Source organism: Oncorhynchus masou, chromosome 27, assembly GCF_036934945.1.
Source record: "Oncorhynchus masou masou isolate Uvic2021 chromosome 27, UVic_Omas_1.1, whole genome shotgun sequence".
Lineage (NCBI taxonomy): Eukaryota > Metazoa > Chordata > Actinopteri > Salmoniformes > Salmonidae > Oncorhynchus > Oncorhynchus masou.
The window spans coordinates 61,302,192-61,323,257 of record NC_088238.1 but is presented as its reverse complement, the minus strand read 5'-3'; the positions used below and the strand labels follow the sequence as shown (position 1 = coordinate 61,323,257).

General features: G+C 43.0%; 1 protein-coding gene across 1 annotated transcript; it reads right to left on the bottom strand.

Annotated features, from left to right (window-relative positions):
- Positions 1-399: 399 nt before the first annotated feature.
- On the bottom strand, positions 400-20,744 carry LOC135516487 (amino acid transporter heavy chain SLC3A2-like). Its single transcript, XM_064940829.1, has 12 exons — positions 20,637-20,744; positions 20,067-20,280; positions 18,916-19,106; positions 13,974-14,147; positions 13,670-13,761; positions 12,726-12,865; positions 11,754-11,863; positions 11,507-11,581; positions 10,088-10,218; positions 9,750-9,830; positions 1,316-1,529; positions 400-1,172 (listed from the first exon to the last, which is right to left on the bottom strand). Exons 2-12 carry the CDS (start codon positions 20,255-20,257, stop codon positions 1,036-1,038), a joined length of 1,536 nt encoding a protein of 511 aa, XP_064796901.1. The 5' UTR covers positions 20,258-20,280; positions 20,637-20,744; the 3' UTR covers positions 400-1,035.
- Positions 20,745-21,066: the final 322 nt, after the last annotated feature.

Genomic DNA, 21,066 nt, shown 5'->3' with positions numbered 1-21,066 from the left:
CACAACTGCACTGAATCATCCACATTACTGCAAATACAGGCCTGAACACGACTGCGTGTATTGAACGCACAAATTGCGTGCACGTGAACACACATTATAGAGCACACACACGCCATCAATTGGAATGAACAAACAAGAGCGTGATGTATTTATATCTTTCTAACCACCTGCGTGAGGTGAGAGAGACACGTCGTTGACATTAACACACCTGTAATGTTCCTCTGCCTGGTCTTAACGGAAAGCATGTGGCATTAGGCCAATATCACACACACACACACACACACACACACACTCAAAATACAGAACAAGTAGTACACACACAAGCTGTATGCACAGCTCTGAGGCATCCACAGATAGAACACAGACACATCAGAAGAAGGAAGGAGACAAGGGTCGATGCTTGATTGTCACCAGGCATATTATTACACAGGACTTTTATTTTGCTCCTTTTAAGTTTTAGTCAGAACAATATCTAGCAATCTTCTCCGATACTAGCAATTTGAATAACAATTATATTCCACTGAATGGAATGAACAGATTGAAGGAAAAAAAATAATACATTTTTAAATTCAAACTGATATTTTCCTACTTCAACAGTTCAACTCAAGAGGTCATAAAACAAAAAATTTAAAAATGGAACTAAAAAGTTCCTTTTAAATGTTTTGAAACAAAAACATTTGATCAAATCTGAACTGGAATGTTTTAACAGTTGGAAATAGTCATTCTGGCCGAACATTTAATATTTTTAAGCACTGGCTAAATACTGCTGTTTATACTATATATTCCTTCTGCTTGTTTTCTGTGATCTAAAACATTCTCTGCATTCTCCCTTTGTTCCAGGTGTAAAAGTTATGTTTAGTAGTTTCTTATTCTGGCCTGTTCTAGTCCTGGTCTCTGTTCTAGTCCTGGTCTCTGTTCTAGTCCTGGTCTCTGTTCTAGTCCTGGTCTCTGTTCTAGTCCTGGTCTCTGTTCTAGTCCTGGTCTCTGTTCTAGTCCTGGTCTCTGTTCTAGTCCTGGTCTCTGTTCTAGCCCCTCCTAAGCGAAGGGGAAGGTCAATAGGACAGCCTGTCCGGGTCCCAGCAGCAGTTTATCCAGCGAGACAGAGCTGTCTGCAGCCAGGTTCTCAGGGTCAGTACTAAGCTTCACTTTAGCCTGCTCCGGGAGGCTCAGCTCTGGGAAGAGGAGGAGAAATCCTGTCAGTATTGGAATGTAGATTTTTTTTATCATGTTTTGACTTCTCATATGTTGTTGCGTCACCGTTTATTCATTTTGAGGATATAGTCTGGTCTCAATATGATTCAAGTGAAATAAATACCTGTGTGGTTGAGGACCAGGGTTAAGGTGGCGGAGCCCCAGTTAACGGCCGTCAGGTATCGCTCGCTCTGGTCCCACAGACGCAGGAAAGCAAGGGACGCGGAGGAGGAGTGGAGGTGGAAGTAGTCCCCATGAAGGAGGGAACGTTCTTTACCCCTCAGGTCAGAGAGGGTCTTAAACCACGAACGACATGTCAGACGATGAGTCTTCAGGGCCTGGAGGGGAGAGGAGGAGGAGAGGGAGGGGAGAGGAGGAGGAGAGGGAGGGAGGGGAGGGGGGAGGAGGAGAGGGAGGGGGAGGGAGGGGAGGAGGAGGGGAGGGGAGAGGGAGGAGGAGAGGGGAGGAGGAGAGAGAGGGAGGGGAGGAGGAGGAGGAGAGGGAGGGGAGGAGGAGAGGGAGGGGAGGAGGAGAGGGAGGGGAGGGGAGGAGGAGAGGGAGGGGAGGGAGGGGAGGAGAGAGGGAGGGGAGGGGAGGGGAGGAGAGGGAGGGGAGGAGGAGGGGGAGGGGAGGGGAGGGGGAGGAGGAGAGGGAGGGGAGGGGAGAGGAGGAGGAGAGGGAGGGAGGAGGAGAGGGAGGGGAGAGGGAGGAGGGAGGGGAGAGGGAGGAGGGAGAGGGGAGGAGGAGAGGAGGGAGGAGAGGGAGGGGAGAGGAGGAGGGGAGAGGGAGGGGAGAGGGAGGAGGAGAGGGGAGGGAGGAGAGGAGGAGGAGAGGGGAGGGAGGAGGAGGAGGGAGAGGGAGGGGAGAGGAGGAGGAGGGAGGGAGAGGAGGGGAGGAGAGGGGGGAGAGGAGGAGGAAAGGGAGGGGAGAGGGAGGGGAGGAGAGGAGGAGGAGAGGGAGGGGAGGAGGAGGAGGAGAGGGAGGGGAGGAGGAGAGGGAGGGAGGGAGGGAGGGGAGGGGGGGGAGAGGGAGGGAGGGGAGGGGGAGGAGGGGAGGGAGGGGGGGGAGGAGGGGAGAGGGAGGGGGAGGAGGAGAGGGAGGGGAGAGGAGGAGGAGAGGAAGGAGGGGAGAGGAGGAGGAGAGGAAGGAGGGGAGAGGAGGAGGAGAGGAAGGGGAGAGGAGGAGGAGAGGAAGGAGGGGAGAGGAGAGGAGGAGGAGAGGAAGGGGAGAGGAGGAGGAGAGGAAGGGGAGAGGAGGAGGAGAGGAAGGGGAGAGGAGGAGGAGGAGAGGGGAGGAGGAGAGGAGGAGAGGGGAGGAGGAGAGGGGAGGAGGAGAGGAGGAAGAGGAGGAGAGGGGGAGAGGGAGAGGAGGAGGAGAGGAGGAGAGGGGAGGAGGAGAGGGGAGGAGGAGAGGGGAGGAGGAGAGGGGAGGAGGAGGAGAGGGGAGGAGGAGGAGAGGGGAGGAGGAGAGGAGGAGAGGGGAGGAGGAGAGGAGGAGAGGGGAGGAGGAGAGGAGGGGGAGAGGAGAGGGATTACATAATGATGTAATGTTTAGTGATGAGGAGGATGACTCCACTCAGCGGGGTGTGTACACCACACTATACTACACTGCACTATACTGCACTACGCCATACCATACCATACTATACCATACTATAATATACTATACCATACTATGCTATACCATACTATAATATACTATACTATAATATGCTATACCATACTATACCATACTATACTATACCATACCATAATATACTATACCATACTATACCATACCACACCATACCACACCATACCACACCACACCACACCATACTATACCATACCATACTATACCATACTATACCATACTATACCATACCATACGCTATCATACCATACTATACCATACCACACTATACTATACCATACTTTACCATACTATACCATACAATACCATACCATACTATACCATACTATACCACACCATACCACACTATACCATACTATACTATACCACACTATACCATACTATACTATACCATACTATACCATACCATACTCTACCATACCATACTATACTATACCATACCACACCATACCACACTATACCACACTATACCATACCATACCATACCACACTACACCATACTATACCATACTATACTATACCATACTATACTATACCATACTATACTATACCATACTATACCATACCATACTATACCACACCATACCACACTATACTATACCATACCATACCATACCATACTACACCATACTATACCATACCATACTATACCATACTATACCATACCATACTATACTATACCATACTATACCATACTATACTGTACTATACTATACCATACTATACCATACCATACCATACTATACCTTACTATACCATACTATACCATACCATACTATACTATACTATACCATACCATACTATACCATACCATACCATACCATACCATACCATACCATACTATACCATACCATACCATACCATACCACACCATACCATACCATACTATACCATACTATACCATACCATACCATACCATACTATACTATACCATACCATACTATACTATACCATACTATACCATACTACACTATACTATACCATACCATACCATACTATACTATACCATACTATACTATACTATACCATACTATACCATACCATACTATACTATACTATACCATACTATACCATACCATACTATACCATACTATACCATACCACACCATACTATACCATACCATACTATACTATACCATACTATACCACACCATACTATACCATACCATACTATACTATACCATACTATACTATACCATACCATACTATACTATACTATACCATACTATACCATACCATACCATACTATACTATACCATACCATACTATACCATACCATACCATACTATACTATACCATACCATACTATACTATACCATACTATACCATACCATACTATACCACACCATACCATACTATACTATACCATACTATACTATACCATACTATACCATACTATACCATACCATACCATACTATACCATACTATACCATACTATACCATACCATACTATACCATACTATACCATACTATACCATACCATACTATACTATACCATACTATACCATACTATACCATACCATACTATACCATACCATACTATACCATACCATACTATACCATACTATACCATACCATACTATACCATACTATACCATACCATACTATACTATACCATACTATACCATACTATACTATACAATACCATACTATAGCATACTATACCATACTATACCATACTATACCATACCATACTATACCATACTATACCATACTATACCATACTATACCATACCATACTATACCATACTATACCATACTATACCATACTATACCATACCATACCATACTATACCATACTATACCATACTATACTATACTATACTATACCATACTATACCATACTATACCATACTATACTATACTATACCATACTATACCATACTATACTATACCATACTATACCATACTATACCATACTATACTATACCATACTATACCATACTATACCATACCATACTATACCATACTATACCATACTATACTATACCATACTATACCATACTATACCATACTATACCATACTATACCATACCATACTATACCATACCATACTATACTATACCATACTATACCATACTATACCATACTATACCATACTATACTGTACCATACTATACCATACTATACCATACTATACCATACTATACCATACCATACTATACTATACCATACTATACCATACTATACCATACCATACTATACCATACTATACCATACTATACCATACCATACCATACCATACTATACCATACCATACCATACTATACCATACCATACTATACTATACCATACTATACCATACTATACCATACCATACTATACTATACCATACTATACCATACTATACTATACCATACTATACCATACCATACTATACCATACTATACCATACTATACCATACTATACCATACTATACCATACCATACTATACCATACTATACCATACCACACTATACCACACTATACCACACTATACCATACCATACTATACCACACTATACCACACTATACTATACTATACTATACCATACCATACTATACCATACTATACCATACTATACCATACCATACTATACCATACTATACCATACTATACTATACCATACTATACCATACTATACTATACTATACTATACCACACTATACCATACTATACTATACCATACTATACCACACTATACCACACTATACCATACTATACCATACCATACTATACCACACTATACCATACTATACCACACTATACCATACCATACTATACCATACCACACTATACCACACCATACTATACCATACTATACCATACTATACCATACTATACCATACTATACTATACTATACCATACTATACCATACTATACTATACTATACCATACTATACCATACTATACCATACCATACTATACTATACTATACCATACTATACTATACCATACCATACCATACTATACTATACTATACCATACTATACCATACTATACCATACCATACTATACCATACTATACCATACTATACCATACTATACCATACTATACCATACCATACCATACTATACCATACTATACCATACCATACTATACCATACTATACCATACTATACCATACCATACCATACTATACCATACCATACCATACTATACCATACCACACTATACCACACTATACCACACTATACCATACCATACTATACTATACCACACTATACCATACTATACTATACCATACCATACCATACTATACCATACCATACCATACTATACTATACCATACTATACCATACTATACCATACCATACTATACCATACCACACTATACCACACTATACCATACCATACCATACTATACCATACTATACCATACTATACTATACCATACTATACCATACTATACCATACTATACTATACTATACCATACTATACCATACCATACTATACTATACCATACCATACTATACCATACTATACCATACTATACTATACCATACTATACCATACCATACTATACCATACTATACCATACTATACCATACCATACCATACTATACCATACCATACCATACTATACCATACTATACCATACCATACTATACCATACCATACTATACCATACTATACCATACCATACTATACCATACCATACTATACCATACCATACTATACCATACCATACTATACCATACTATACCATACCATACTATACCATACTATACCATACCATACTATACCATACTATACCATACCATACCATACTATACCATACTATACCATACTATACCATACTATACCATACCATACTATACCATACCATACCATACTATACCATACTATACCATACCATACTATACCATACCATACTATACCATACTATACCATACCATACCATACTATACCATACCATACCATACTATACCATACCATACCATACTATACCATACTATACCATACCATACTATACTATACCATACTATACCATACCATACCATACTATACCATACCACACTATACCACACTATACCACACTATACCATACCATACTATACTATACCACACTATACCATACTATACTATACTATACCATACCATACCATACTATACCATACCATACTATACTATACCATACCATACTATACCATACCACACTATACCACACTATACCACACCATACTATACCATACTATACCATACTATACTATACTATACCATACTATACCATACTATACCATACTATACTATACTATACCATACTATACCATACTATACCATACTATACTATACCATACCATACTATACCATACTATACCATACTATACTATACCATACTATACCATACTATACCATACTATACCATACTATACCATACCATACCATACCATACTATACCATACCATACCATACTATACCATACTATACCATACCATACTATACCATACTATACCATACTATACCATACCATACTATACCATACCATACCATACCATACTATACCATACTATACCATACCATACTATACCATACTATACCATACCATACTATACCATACTATACCATACCATACCATACTATACCATACTATACCATACTATACCATACCATACTATACCATACCATACTATACCATACTATACCATACCATACTATACCATACCATACTATACCATACCATACTATACCATACCATACTATACCATACCATACCATACCATACTATACCATACCATACCATACTATACCATACCATACTATACCATACCATACCATACTATACCATACTATACCATACCATACCATACTATACTATACCATACTATACCATACCATACCATACTATACTATACCATACCATACTATACCATACCATACTATACCATACCATACTATACCATACTATACCATACCATACTATACCATACCATACCATACTATACCATACCATACTATACCATACTATACCATACCATACTATACCATACTATACCATACCATACCATACCATACTATACCATACTATACCATACTATACCATACCATACTATACCATACCATACTATACCATACTATACCATACCATACCATACCATACTATACCATACCATACTATACCATACTATACCATACCATACCATACCATACCATACCATACTATACCATACTATACCATACCATACCATACTATACCATACTATACCATACCATACTATACCATACCATACTATACCATACCATACTATACCATACTATACCATACCATACGATACTATACCATACCATACTATACCATACCATACTATACCATACCATACCATACTATACCATACTATACCATACCATACCATACTATACCATACTATACCATACCATACCATACTATACTATACCATACTATACCATACCATACCATACTATACCATACTATACCATACCATACCATACCATACTATACCATACCATACCATACTATACCATACCATACCATACTATACCATACCATACTATACCATACCATACCATACTATACCATACCATACCATACTAAACCATACTATACCATACTATACTATACGTCACGTGTCAGTACACACAGACACAGAGAGAATCGAGAGGAGGGGGGAGGTTGCTAGTGCAGGTTGCTAGTGCAGGTTGCTAGTGCAGGTTGCTAGTGCAGGTTGCTAGTGCAGGTTGCTAGTCAATGTTGCTGGTCAATGTTGCTCGTACAGGTTGCTAGTGCAGGTTGGTAGAGCAAGTAGCTAGTGCAGGTTGCTAGTGCAGGTTGGTAGTGCAAGTAGCTAGTGCAGGTTGGTAGAGCAAGTAGCTAGTGCAGGTTGCTAGTGCAGGTTGGTAGTGCAAGTAGCTAGTGCAGGTTGGTAGAGCAAGTAGCTAGTGCAGGTTGCTAGTGCAGGTTGCTAGTGCAGGTTGCTAGTGCAGGTTGGTAGAGCAAGTAGTTAGTGCAGGTTGGTAGAGCAAGTAGCTAGTGCAGGTTGCTAGTGCAGGTTGGTAGAGCAAGTAGCTAGTGCAGGTTGCTAGTGCAGGTTGGTAGTGCAAGTAGCTAGTGCATGTTGCTACTGCAGGTTGGTAGTGCAAGTAGCTAGTGCAGGTTGCTAGTACAGGTTGGTAGTGCAAGTAGCTAGTACAGGTTGGTAGAGCAGGTTGCTAGTACAGGTTGCTAGTGCAGGTTGGTAGTGCAAGTAGCTAGTGCATGTTGGTAGAGCAAGTAGCTAGTGCAGGTTGGTAGTGCAGGTTGGTAGTGCAAGTAGCTAGTGCATGTTGCTACTGCAGGTTGGTAGTGCAAGTAGCTAGTGCAGGTTGCTAGTACAGGTTGGTAGTGCAAGTAGCTAGTACAGGTTGGTAGTGCAAGTAGCTAGTGCATGTTGGTAGAGCAAGTAGCTAGTGCAGGTTGCTAGTGCAGGTTGGTAGTGCAAGTAGCTAGTACAGGTTGGTAGAGCAGGTTGCTAGTACAGGTTGCTAGTGCAGGTTGGTAGTGCAAGTAGCTAGTGCATGTTGGTAGAGCAAGTAGATGGTGCAGGTTGCTAGTGTAGGTTGGTAGTGCAAGTAGCTAGTGCATGTTGGTAGTGCATGTTGGTAGAGCAAGTAGCTAGTGCAGGTTGCTAGTGCATGTTGGTAGAGCAAGTAGCTAGTGCAGGTTGCTAGTGCAGGTTGCTAGTGCATGTTGGTAGAGCAAGTAGCTAGTGCAGGTTGCTAGTGCAGGTTGCTAGTGCAGGTTGCTAGTGCAAGGGTTGTAGCGTTTAACTAGCCTTCTCAGTTAAAACATGTGACTACATATGAATAAAACAGAATACATGTTCAGGTAACAGTCAAAACAAAGGAAACGCGAGGTGAAAGGCCCACGCGTCGGAACAGCTTCATTTTAACAGTTACCTGTACTACACTTCTACCACTAGAGGGAGGTATAACCAAGTCTGTACCTCGGCTGTCTCGTTCTTCACAGCTCCTTCTGCAACCTCCTCTTCCTCAGTGTCCCACAGCATCTTCGGAGAGGTGGAGCCCTGAGAGAGAGAAGAGTTTAACATCAGACCAGGAAGTGTTCTGTAAATATTACCGAGGTGGTAAAAAGGTCTCAGTTCTCTCTGATGCTTGATTACGTTTTTTTTTTTTTACATTGTTAATCAACACACTTGGAAATTTCACTCGTTTTCCATTGCCAATACGTTTTGTTTTTTTTGCACAAATAAATAGACCCGTGTGTCCAAATGGTTCTCCTCCAATCGGCAGATTTCTCCTGTTCACCACCATCGCTCCTCACCTGGTCCACGAGCCCCAACTCATCTCCGTAGTTGAAGACAGGTGTCCCAGGCAGCGTGAAGAGCATGAGCTGGTAAAGACGCACCAGTTCTGGTTTCTCCACCACTGAAGCCAGATGGTTCCCCAAACTGCCTGTTTTGGGGGAGGGGAGGGGGGGGTTTAAAACAGAAGATCTATTTTAAAGTTGTATTTTGTGGTTTGCTCAAACGAATACTTCTAAATACCATCTTCTCTCTTACCTCCTAGCCCCCCCAGGGCCAAATAACATTCTCTCTCTTACCTCCTAGCCCCCCCCCCCCCAGGGCCAAATAACATTCTCTCTCTTACCTCCTAGCCCCCCAGGGCCAAATAACATTCTCTCTCTTACCTCCTAGCCCCCCCAGGGCCAAATACCATTCTCTCTCTTACCTCCTAGCCCCCCCCCAGGGCCAAATAACATTCTCTCTCTTACCTCCTAGCCCCCCCAGGGCCAAATACCATTCTCTCTCTTACCTCCTAGCCCCCCCAGGGCTAAATACCATTCTCTCTCTTACCTCCTAGCCCCCCCAGGGCTAAATACCATTATCTCTCTTACGTCCTAGCCCCCCCAGGGCTAAATACCATTCTCTCTCTTACCTCCTAGCCCCCCCAGGGCTAAATACCATTCTCTCTCTTACCTCCTAGCCCCCCAGGGCTAAATACCATTCTCTTTCTTACCTCCTCGCCCCCCCAGGGCTAAATACCATTCTCTCTCTTACCTCCTACCCCCCCCCAGAGCTAAATACCATTATCTCTCTTACCTCCTTGCCCCCCCAGGGATAAATACCATTCTCTCTCTTACCTCCTGGCCCCCCAGGGCTAAATACCATTCTCTCTTACCTCCTAGCCCCCCATGGCTAAATACCATTCTCTCTCTTACCTCCTAGCCCCCCCAGGGCTAAATACCATTGTCTCTCTTACCTCCTAGCCCCCCATGGCTAAATACCATTCTCTATCTTACCTCCTAGCCCCCCCAGGGCTAAATACCATTCTCTCTCTTACCTCCTAGCCCCTCCAGAACTAAATACCATTCTCTCTCTTACCTCCTAGCCCCCCCAGGGCTAAATACCATTATCTCTCTTACGTCCTAGCCCCCCCAGGGCTAAATACCATTCTCTCTCTTACCTCCTTGCCCCCAGGCTAAATACCATTCTCTATCTTACCTCCTAGCCCCCCAGGGCTAAATACCATTCTCTCTCTTACGTCCTAGACCCCCAGAGCTAAATACCATTCTCTCTCTTACGTCCTTGCCCCCAGGCTAAATACCATTCTCTATCTTACCTCCTAGCCCCCCAGGGCTAAATACCATTCTCTCTCTTACGTCCTAGACCCCCAGAGCTAAATACCATTCTCTCTCTTACGTCCTAGCCCCCCCAGGGCTAAAGACCATTCTCTCTCTTACCTCCTAGCCCCCAGGCTAAAGAGCTCTGTTTCTGGGTCGACACCAGGCCGTGGATGGACTTCGCTCTCTCGATACCTGCATGTTACACACAGGTTGGGAACATCTCGAATTACAGACTAATATTTCCCAAGGACTTCTTTTAACGTGAACAACAGGGACTTTGTCTTATCCTTTCTCCTAATTATTCTGAGGTAACATTCACTGGTTTGTCTTGTTTGAATAATAATAATAATAAATGTTCAGTTACCGGAGTTTGCCTTGGTAAGGACATCAGACAGTATCAGATCCACACCAGAAGAGTTGAGAAGTTGAGAGACGGCAGAGGAGTCCTGACCATCAACCACTCCTATTAGAGCTCTAGAGAGAGGGAGAGAGAGGGAGAGAGGAGAGGGGGAGGGGGGAGAGAGGAGAGGGGGAGAAAGGAGAGGTGGAGGGAGAGAGAGAGGGAGAGAGAGAGAGAGAGAGGGAGAGAGAGGAGAGAGAGAGGGAGAGAGAGGGGAGAGAGAGGGAGAGAGAGGGAGAGAGAGGGAGAGAGAGGGAGAGAGAGGGAGAGGGAGAGAGAGGGAGAGAGAGGGGAGAGAGAGAGAGAGAGAGAGAGAGAGAGAGAGAGAGAGAGAGAGAGAGAGAGAGAGAGAGAGAGAGAGAGAGAGAGAGAGAGGGGGAAAGGGAGAGAGGGAGAGAGGGGGAGAGAGGGGGGGAGAGGGGAGAGAGGGGGAGAGGGAGAGAGGGAGAGAGGGGGAGGGGGAGAGAGGGGGAGGGGGAGAGAGGGAGAGGGGGAGAGAGGGAGAGAGGAGAGGGGGAGGGGGGAGAGAGGGAGAGGGAGAGAGAGAGAGGGAGAGAGGGAAAGGGGGAGAGGGGGGGAGAGAGGGGGAGAGAGATTGTGTTTTGAATAACATTTCATTTCCGTTTAGACTCAGACAGTGACTACCTAACAGTACTTCTTAATGTCCAGGAGCCTCCTGCAGTATCACCAGTTGACCACCAGGAGGCAGAAAGAACATCGCCTCAAGGCCACTGCATGGTCCCCTCTGTTCCCCCAAACTTTATTGAGCTGTGATCCAACTACAGCCTTTCAGTAACCCTCGTCTCTCCCCTGACACCACAAATAATCAAAACAACATGTCTGGACTAAGCTATGAACCAGACGGAATCAAGTCCAGGGGTGTAAATCAGTAAGGCCTGCCTGTCTCTGTCCAGCTGCTGTGTGACTTATAGTTACCTATTCTTCACGTCCACCTCCGTCCTGTTGCCCTGGACGACATCCTGGAACTTGGACCAATCAGAAGAGGCGCTGGCAGCAGCGAGGCCGCACACCTGCAGACCGTCCACGCCCATCCCCAGCCAGTGTTCCGCAGCATCCTGGAGTAACCATTATATCACACGCATAAAGAAAAGTTGCCTTACACATTTCACTACGACAGGAGAGGTGGGTCACTACACATAAACAGACCAGAGACACGGCTAAATGACTAGAGGTAATGCAGAGTATTCATTTAAACACACAGAGACACACAGAGACACGCAGAGAGACTAGAGGTAATGCAGAGTATTCATTTTAACACACAGAGAGACTAGAGGTAATGCAGAGTATTCATTTAAACACGCAGAGAGACTAGAGGTAATGCAGAGTATTCATTTAAACACAGAGAGACAGACTGGAGGACAGAAGAGATAATGAAGAGTATTCATTTAAACACAGAGACAGACTGGAGGACAGAAGAGATAATGAAGAGTATTCATTTAAACACAGAGAGAGACTAGAGATAATGAAGAGTTTTCATTTAAACACAGAGAGACAGACTGGAGGACAGAAGAGATAATGAAGAGTATTCATTTAAACACAGAGAGACAGACTGGAGGACAGAAGAGATAATGAAGAGTATTCATTTAAACACAGAGAGAGACTAGAGATAATGAAGAGTTTTCATTTAAACACAGAGAGACAGACTGGAGGACAGAAGAGATAATGAAGAGTATTCATTTAAACACAGAGACAGACTGGAGGACAGAAGAGATAATGAAGAGTATTCATTTAAACACAGAGAGAGACTAGAGATAATGAAGGGTTTTCATTTAAACACAGAGAGACAGACTGGAGGACAGAAGAGATAATGAAGTTTTCAGAATGGCACAGATCCCTCTCTCTCACACACACAGTCTCACCCTGAGTTTGTCCAGTACTTTAGGTAAGTGATCAGGACTGAACCAGGGGTCAGCTCCAGGGTTAGGGGTCAGATTCAACACCACAGAGATACCTGACAGGAGGAGGTAAATGAGAGGGCTTCAGTCAGGAGGAGATCATTCAAAAGAGAGTTCAACCAAGGTGGCGAGTACTTCAAGCGTTTTGTTCAGACCCCAAGGTCCATTGTGATTCTCCTGTCAGCAGAGACCGGGCTCAGGTCAGAGACAAACGGCTGTTAACGAGATCCAGTTTCAGTCAGCCCAATGGGCCAAACAGATCACTTACCCTTCTTGTGTGCCTTGTCCAGCAAAACTAGCAGGTCCTGGTCAGTTCCTACCCCGGGGTCCATAGAGACCAGGTCTAAGGTGTCTGCTTGGTCCTGCTGGACAGTGTGAAGAGGCCCCAGAACCAGGCCCTTCACCTTCAACTGGTTCAGACTGTCCAGTACCTCAACTACACCTAGAGAGAGAGAGAGAGAGAAGGGGAGAGAGAGAGAGAGAGAGATAGAAGGGGAGAGGGAGAGAGAATAGAGATTGTCAGGAGGGAGAGAGTGAATGACAAAGGTAAAGGAGTAGAGAGAAGGGGGAAAGGGAGAGGTGAGAGGGCAGAAACATGACAAAAGAGGAAAGTTTAAAAAAGTGGTAGGTTGAACATCTCTCCTTCAGTCGGTGTGATGGGAAAACAGAATAAAAAGACCAGTCACCTTCATGTGTGTGTGTGTGAGAGAGAGAGAATAGAGGGAGAGAGAGACAATAGAGAGAGAGAGAGAGAGAATAGAGGGAGAGAGAGACAATAGAGAGAGAGAGAATAGAGGGAGAGAGAGACAATAGAGAGAGAGAGAGAGAATAGAGGGAGAGAGAGACAGAGAGAGAGAGAGAGAGAGAGAGAGAATATAGGGAAAGAGAGACAAGAGAGAGAGAGAGAGAGAGAGAGAGAGAGAGAGAGAGAGAGAGAGAGAGAGAGAGAGAGAGAGAGAGAGAGAGAGAAAAGAGAATAATTGTCTGAGTCGACAATCAGTTTGCTGTTAGTCAAAACATTAGGAAACAGGTTTCTCTTCCATTCCGTTGAACATATTACGGGAGAAATGCGGGGAGATTTCTGAACTTATTTTAGCCAAGTCTTTCCTTTTAATAAACTACTAAATGACAACTACTTGTCTGTTCTATCAGAAAGGGGAAGAGAGTGTTTTAGACCAAACTGAGTCAGATTGCTGACTTGGCTAACAGCTGTCAGAAGGCTAGAGGCCCCGGTCTTCCCCATTGTGATGGAACTTAGGCTCCCCGGTGTTTAAACAATGCATCTTTCCCACAATGCCTCCGAAGATGTAACATGTGTTTCCCAAGACACCATGCAGCGATAACATTCGGTAAGAGCATTGTTGAGGCACGGGGGTGGCAGGTAGCCTAGCAGTTAGAGTGTTGGACTAGTAACCGAAAGGTTGCAAGTTCGAATCCCTGAGCTGACAAGGTAAGAATCTGTCGTTCTGCCCCTGAACAGGCAGTTAACCCACTGTTCCCAGGCCGTCATTGTAAATAAGAATTTGTTCTTTAACTGACTTGCCTCGTTAAATAAAGGTTAAATTTAAAAAATAAAATATAAAAAAAGAAATGTGTTCTTTAACTGACTTGCCTCGTTAATAAAGGTTAAATTTAAAAAATAAAGAGAGAAATGTGTCGATACTGACAGGATCGAAAGGCAGTGGCTGCTCTCAGGTCAGCTTTCGTCGTTCAAATCTTTTCCTTCAAATTTAAATTATTCCACAATACTGACCACGGATCAGCTCCTAGAGAGATAGTATCACCTATTGGCAGCTTATTGTAACGCTTACAATATTAATAACGCACTAACTCTAGATTTGGCACACCATTGCATACGTTAGGCTACACATCAGGAAATATATTAAGGCAAAAAGGATTGACGGTCGGTAGCCATAATAGCTAAATGAAACTCAATTGAATGAACGTGACATAGGCTCATTTATGTAAATGCAGTCGTCTAGGGTTTTTATTTTGAAACCTATTGTTACCCTTCGCTTGTTTCTAACAATTGCAAAGACACTGGCAACTTTGCATTTGTAGTCAACTTCATCGTGAAGTTATCAGTGGTCACCGCAAACAAATAAACATCTGGATTCTTTGTTTAACAGAAATCTCGTGTGTATAAAGTAGGGAGAAACACATCCAACTACACACCGTTCAACCAGTGGTCTGAGGTAGTCGATAAATAACCAGCGTTTCCAAGTGCAACTTTAGTAACGATGGTTTCTGGAAACAGCTCAAAGATTCAACGATGCTCCTAAGCAGGTTCTAAGGCTTAACTTAGCATTTAGATACTTCTGGGAAACCAGGCGCTGGGCAGTCTGGAGTCATGAGACGGTCGACAGACACTCAGCACCCCATCCTAACGGACTGACTGGGCAAATTACAACCACAAGACAAAACAGACTCGGTCTATTTTCACATCTTTGGGATCAAATAGGCTGTTGACATCCTAAATCACGTCACGTCCTGACATTCGAAATCACGTTCATACAATCGAAATCACGTTCATACAATCAAAATCACGTCCTGACATTCTAAATCACGTCCTGACATTCTAAATCACGTCCTGACATTCTAAATCACGTCCTGACATTCTAAATCACGTCCTGACATTCTAAATCACGTCCTGGCATTCTAAATCACATCCTGACATTCTAAATCACGTCCATACAATCCATACAATCTAAATCACGTCCTGACATTCTAAATCACGACATTCCTGACATTCTAAATCACGTCCTGACATTCTAAATCACGTCCTGACATTCTAAATCACGTCCTGACATTCTAAATCACGTCCTGACATTCTAAATCACGTCCTGACATTCTAAATCACGTCCTGACATTCTAAATCACGTCCTGACATTCTAAATCACGTCCATACAATCTAAATCACGTCCTGACACTCTAAATCACGTCCTGACATTCTAAATCACGTCCTGACATTCTAAATCACGTCCTGGCATTCTAAATCACGTCCATACAATCTAAATCACGTCCAGACATTCTAAATCACGTCCTGACATTCTAAATCACATCCTGACATTCTAAATCACGTCCTGACATTCTAAATCACGTCCTGGCATTCTAAATCACATCCTGACATTCTAAATCACGTCCATACAATCTAAATCACGTCCTGACATTCTAAATCACGTCCTGACATTCTAAATCACGTCCTGACATTCTAAATCACGTCCTGACATTCTAAATCACGTCCTGACATTCTAAATCACGTCCTGACATTCTAAATCACGTCCTGACATTCTAAATCAGGTCCTGACACTCTAAATCAGGTCCTGACACTCTAAATCACGTCCTGACATTCTAAATCACGTCCTGACATTCTAAATCACGTCCTGACATTCTAAATCACGTCCTGACATTCTAAATCACGTCCTGACATTCTAAATCACGTCCTGACATTCTAAATCACGTCCTGACATTCTAAATCACATCCTGACATTCTAAATCACATCCTGACATTCTAAATCACGTCCTGACATTCTAAATCACGTCCTGACATTCTAAATCACATCCTGACATTCTAAATCACATCCTGACATTCTAAATCACGTCCTGGCATTCTAAATCACATCCTGACATTCTAAATCACGTCCATACAATCTAAATCACGTCCTGACATTCTAAATCACGTCCTGACATTCTAAATCACGTCCTGACATTCTAAATCACGTCCTGACATTCTAAATCACGTCCTGACATTCTAAATCACGTCCTGACATTCTAAATCACGTCCATACAATCTAAATCACGTCCATACAATCTAAATCACGTCCTGACATTCTAAATCACGTCCTGACATTCTAAATCACGTCCTGACATTCTAAATCACGTCCTGACATTCTAAATCAGGTCCTGACACTCTAAATCACGTCCTGACATTCTAAATCAGGTCCTGACACTCTAAATCACGTCCTGACATTCTAAATCACGTCCTGACATTCTAAATCACGTCCTGGCATTCTAAATCACATCCTGACATTCTAAATCACGTCCTGACATTCTAAATCACATCCTGGCATTCTAAATCACATCCTGACATTCTAAATCACGTCCATACAATCTAAATCACGTCCTGACATTCTAAATCACGTCCTGACATTCTAAATCACGTCCTGACATTCTAAATCACGTCCTGACACTCTAAATCAGGTCCTGACACTCTAAATCAGGTCCTGACACTCTAAATCAGGTCCTGACACTCTAAATCACGTCCTGACATTCTAAATCACGTCCTGACATTCTAAATCACGTCCTGACATTCTAAATCACGTCCTGACATTCTAAATCACGTCCTGACATTCTAAATCAGGTCCTGACACTCTAAATCACGTCCTGACATTCTAAATCACGTCCTGACATTCTAAATCACATCCTGACATTCTAAATCACATCCTGACATTCTAAATCACGTCCTGACATTCTAAATCACGTCCTGACATTCTAAATCACGTCCTGACATTCTAAATCACGTCCTGACATTCTAAATCACGTCCTGACATTCTAAATCACGTCCTGACATTCTAAATCAGGTCCTGACACTCTAAATCAGGTCCTGACACTCTAAATCACGTCCTGACATTCTAAATCACGTCCTGACATTCTAAATCACGTCCTGACATTCTAAATCACGTCCTGACATTCTAAATCACGTCCTGACATTCTAAATCACGTCCTGACATTCTAAATCACGTCCATTGCTTGAATCCTCTGTACATTTCCTTTAATTTGACTCTAATGTGGTGGTTAAAGACATCAAGGTCAGAGATCTGGCAGAGAGGACCCTGGTTCCACCAGTATGATCTACTACATTACCCATAATGCTGTGTGTATGATGTCCTGTTTTATCTGGCAGAGAGGACCATGGTTCCACCAGTATGATCTACTACATTACCCATAATGCTGTGTGTAGGAATACCCTCACCTTTGATTCCCTTGTCGTGGTTGAAGGCGTCCAGGTCAGCGATCTGATAGAGAGGACCCTGATTCCACCAGTATGATCTACAACATTACCCATAATGCTGTGTGTAGGAATACCCTCACCTTTGATTCCCTTGTCGTGGTTGAAGGCGTCCAGGTCAGAGATCTGGCAGAGAGGACCCTGGTTCCACCAGTATGATCTACTACATTACCCATAATGCTGTGTGTAGGAATACCCTCACCTTTGATTCCCTTGTCGTGGTTGAAGGCGTCCAGGTCAGCGATCTGATAGAGAGGACCCTGGTTCCACCAGTTCATCTCAGGTATGGGTTTACACCTGGGGGCCTGGACGATGATCACTATGGCCCCAGCCAGCATCCCCACCCAGCCCAACCAAAACAAGACCAGGAGCACCCAGCGTGTCCTCACCCACCTGGAGGGAAGACAGAGGAGGAGGAGAGGGGCGGAAATAGGATAAAATAAGTTTCAATTGTATACTGAACAAAAAATAGAAACCCAACATAGTGTTGGTCTTATTTTCCATCAGCTGAAATACGAGTCCAGACATTTTCCAGACGCACAAAAATATTATTTCTCTCACATTTTGTGCATAAATTTGTTTACATTCCTGTTCGTGAGCATTTCTCCTTTGCCAATTATGCTGATTAAACAGCTTAATTATTACACTGATTAAACAGCTTAATTATTGCACAGGTGCACCTTGTGCTGGAGACAAAAGGCCACTAAAATGTTCAGTTTTGTCACACAACACAATGCCACAGATGTCTCAAGTTTTGAGGGAGCGTTCGATTGGCATGCTGACTGCAGGAATGTCAACCAGAGCTGTTGCCAGATAATTGAATGTTCATTTCACAACCATAAGCCGCCTCCAACATCGTTTTAGATCGTTGGTCAGTACGTCCAACCGACCTCACAACCGCAGAACACATGTAACCACGGCAACCCGGGACCTCCACATCCAACTTCTTCACCTGCAGGATTGTCTGAGGTGGTGAAAGGGGGAGGGTGTGTTGCTGTCGAGTATTTTGGTCTGTATTAAAGCCCTTTTGTGGGGAAAACCTCATTCTGATTGGCTGGGCCTGACTCCCCAGTGGGTGGGCCTGGGAGGGTGTTGGCTTTGCCCCTGCCCAGTCATGTGAAATCCATAGATTAGGGCCTGATGAATTTACTTCAATTGTTTGATTTTCCTTTATGAACTGTAACTTAATATAATCTTTTAAATTGTTGTATGTTCCATTTATATTTTTGTTCATTATACATAACTACATTGCATATTAAGCTAATTTATTTCTAGCAACATTAAGTTGAATTTAAGATAGTTACCGTTTTTTTTTTTTTAAAGTATAAGATAACAACCAACCCGCTAACTTACCCGGGTGTGCCAGCGACTTTCATGAGCTCTTCCTTCGACAGCCCGGTAAACTTAACATCCTCCTCCGGTACCTTCTGCTTCAAGTTTCCGTTCTTCTCAGCCCCCGGTCCGTCGCCGGTCATCGGTAGTTTCTCCTGGTCCAACTCGTTCAACTCAACATCCTTCATATCGACCTCGGTGTCCTTACTCATGTTCGGGAGGGGTTTCTTTTTGCCTGTAGAAAAGATTGAGTAGTGTCGAAATTATTTTAGTCAAGTTCACCTTCAATTAAATAGAAACGGTGTGTATATCCCCCGAATGAAGGACACAACGTAGGCTACACTTCCCCAACCTTAGTCTCAAAGACGTTCATATCCATATTAAATACTTTTTTTCCGACAACAAAATGCAGGGGTTTTTTTTCCCTTTCCTGACAAATGTTAATTTGTGAAAAGTAGCCTACTCAATTCATTTTTAAATTATCGTGATTTATCTGTAGGGCGGCCACAGTACCTGTATAAATTGTTTTGTTGATAAACTAAACGAACAACGGAGCTAGTCAGTTGATGATAATGGCGCCCGTATTATTACCTGCTTAAAGAAAAGACTCAGTTGAGTTTGCACCAGGCAGGTATATATCTACTTCCAGCCACTTGGTCCGACCACTCTCCACACTGTCTAAAGTCTTACAGCATCACAGACTCACATTTATTTATAAGGTCGCGTCTCCGCCCACAATTTAAGGACACACCAATAGGAACCTTGAAAGTAGAGTTTACCGTTTGATTGGCGTACGCATCACACTTTAAAACACCCTTCCGCGTGACTTGGTTGGAATGTCTCGAGCGAGCCACAGGAGCTGGATATTTGAGCCCCTTTCAACCATTTTGGAATCGGAGAAAATTGTGAGAAAAACACGACGAAGAAACTCATATGAAGTTGTGAAGTTACAGGACAGACAGTACACCCTTTGAATCTTAGGCATCTTGTATGGCCCGCGGTGATTTTAACACGAAATATT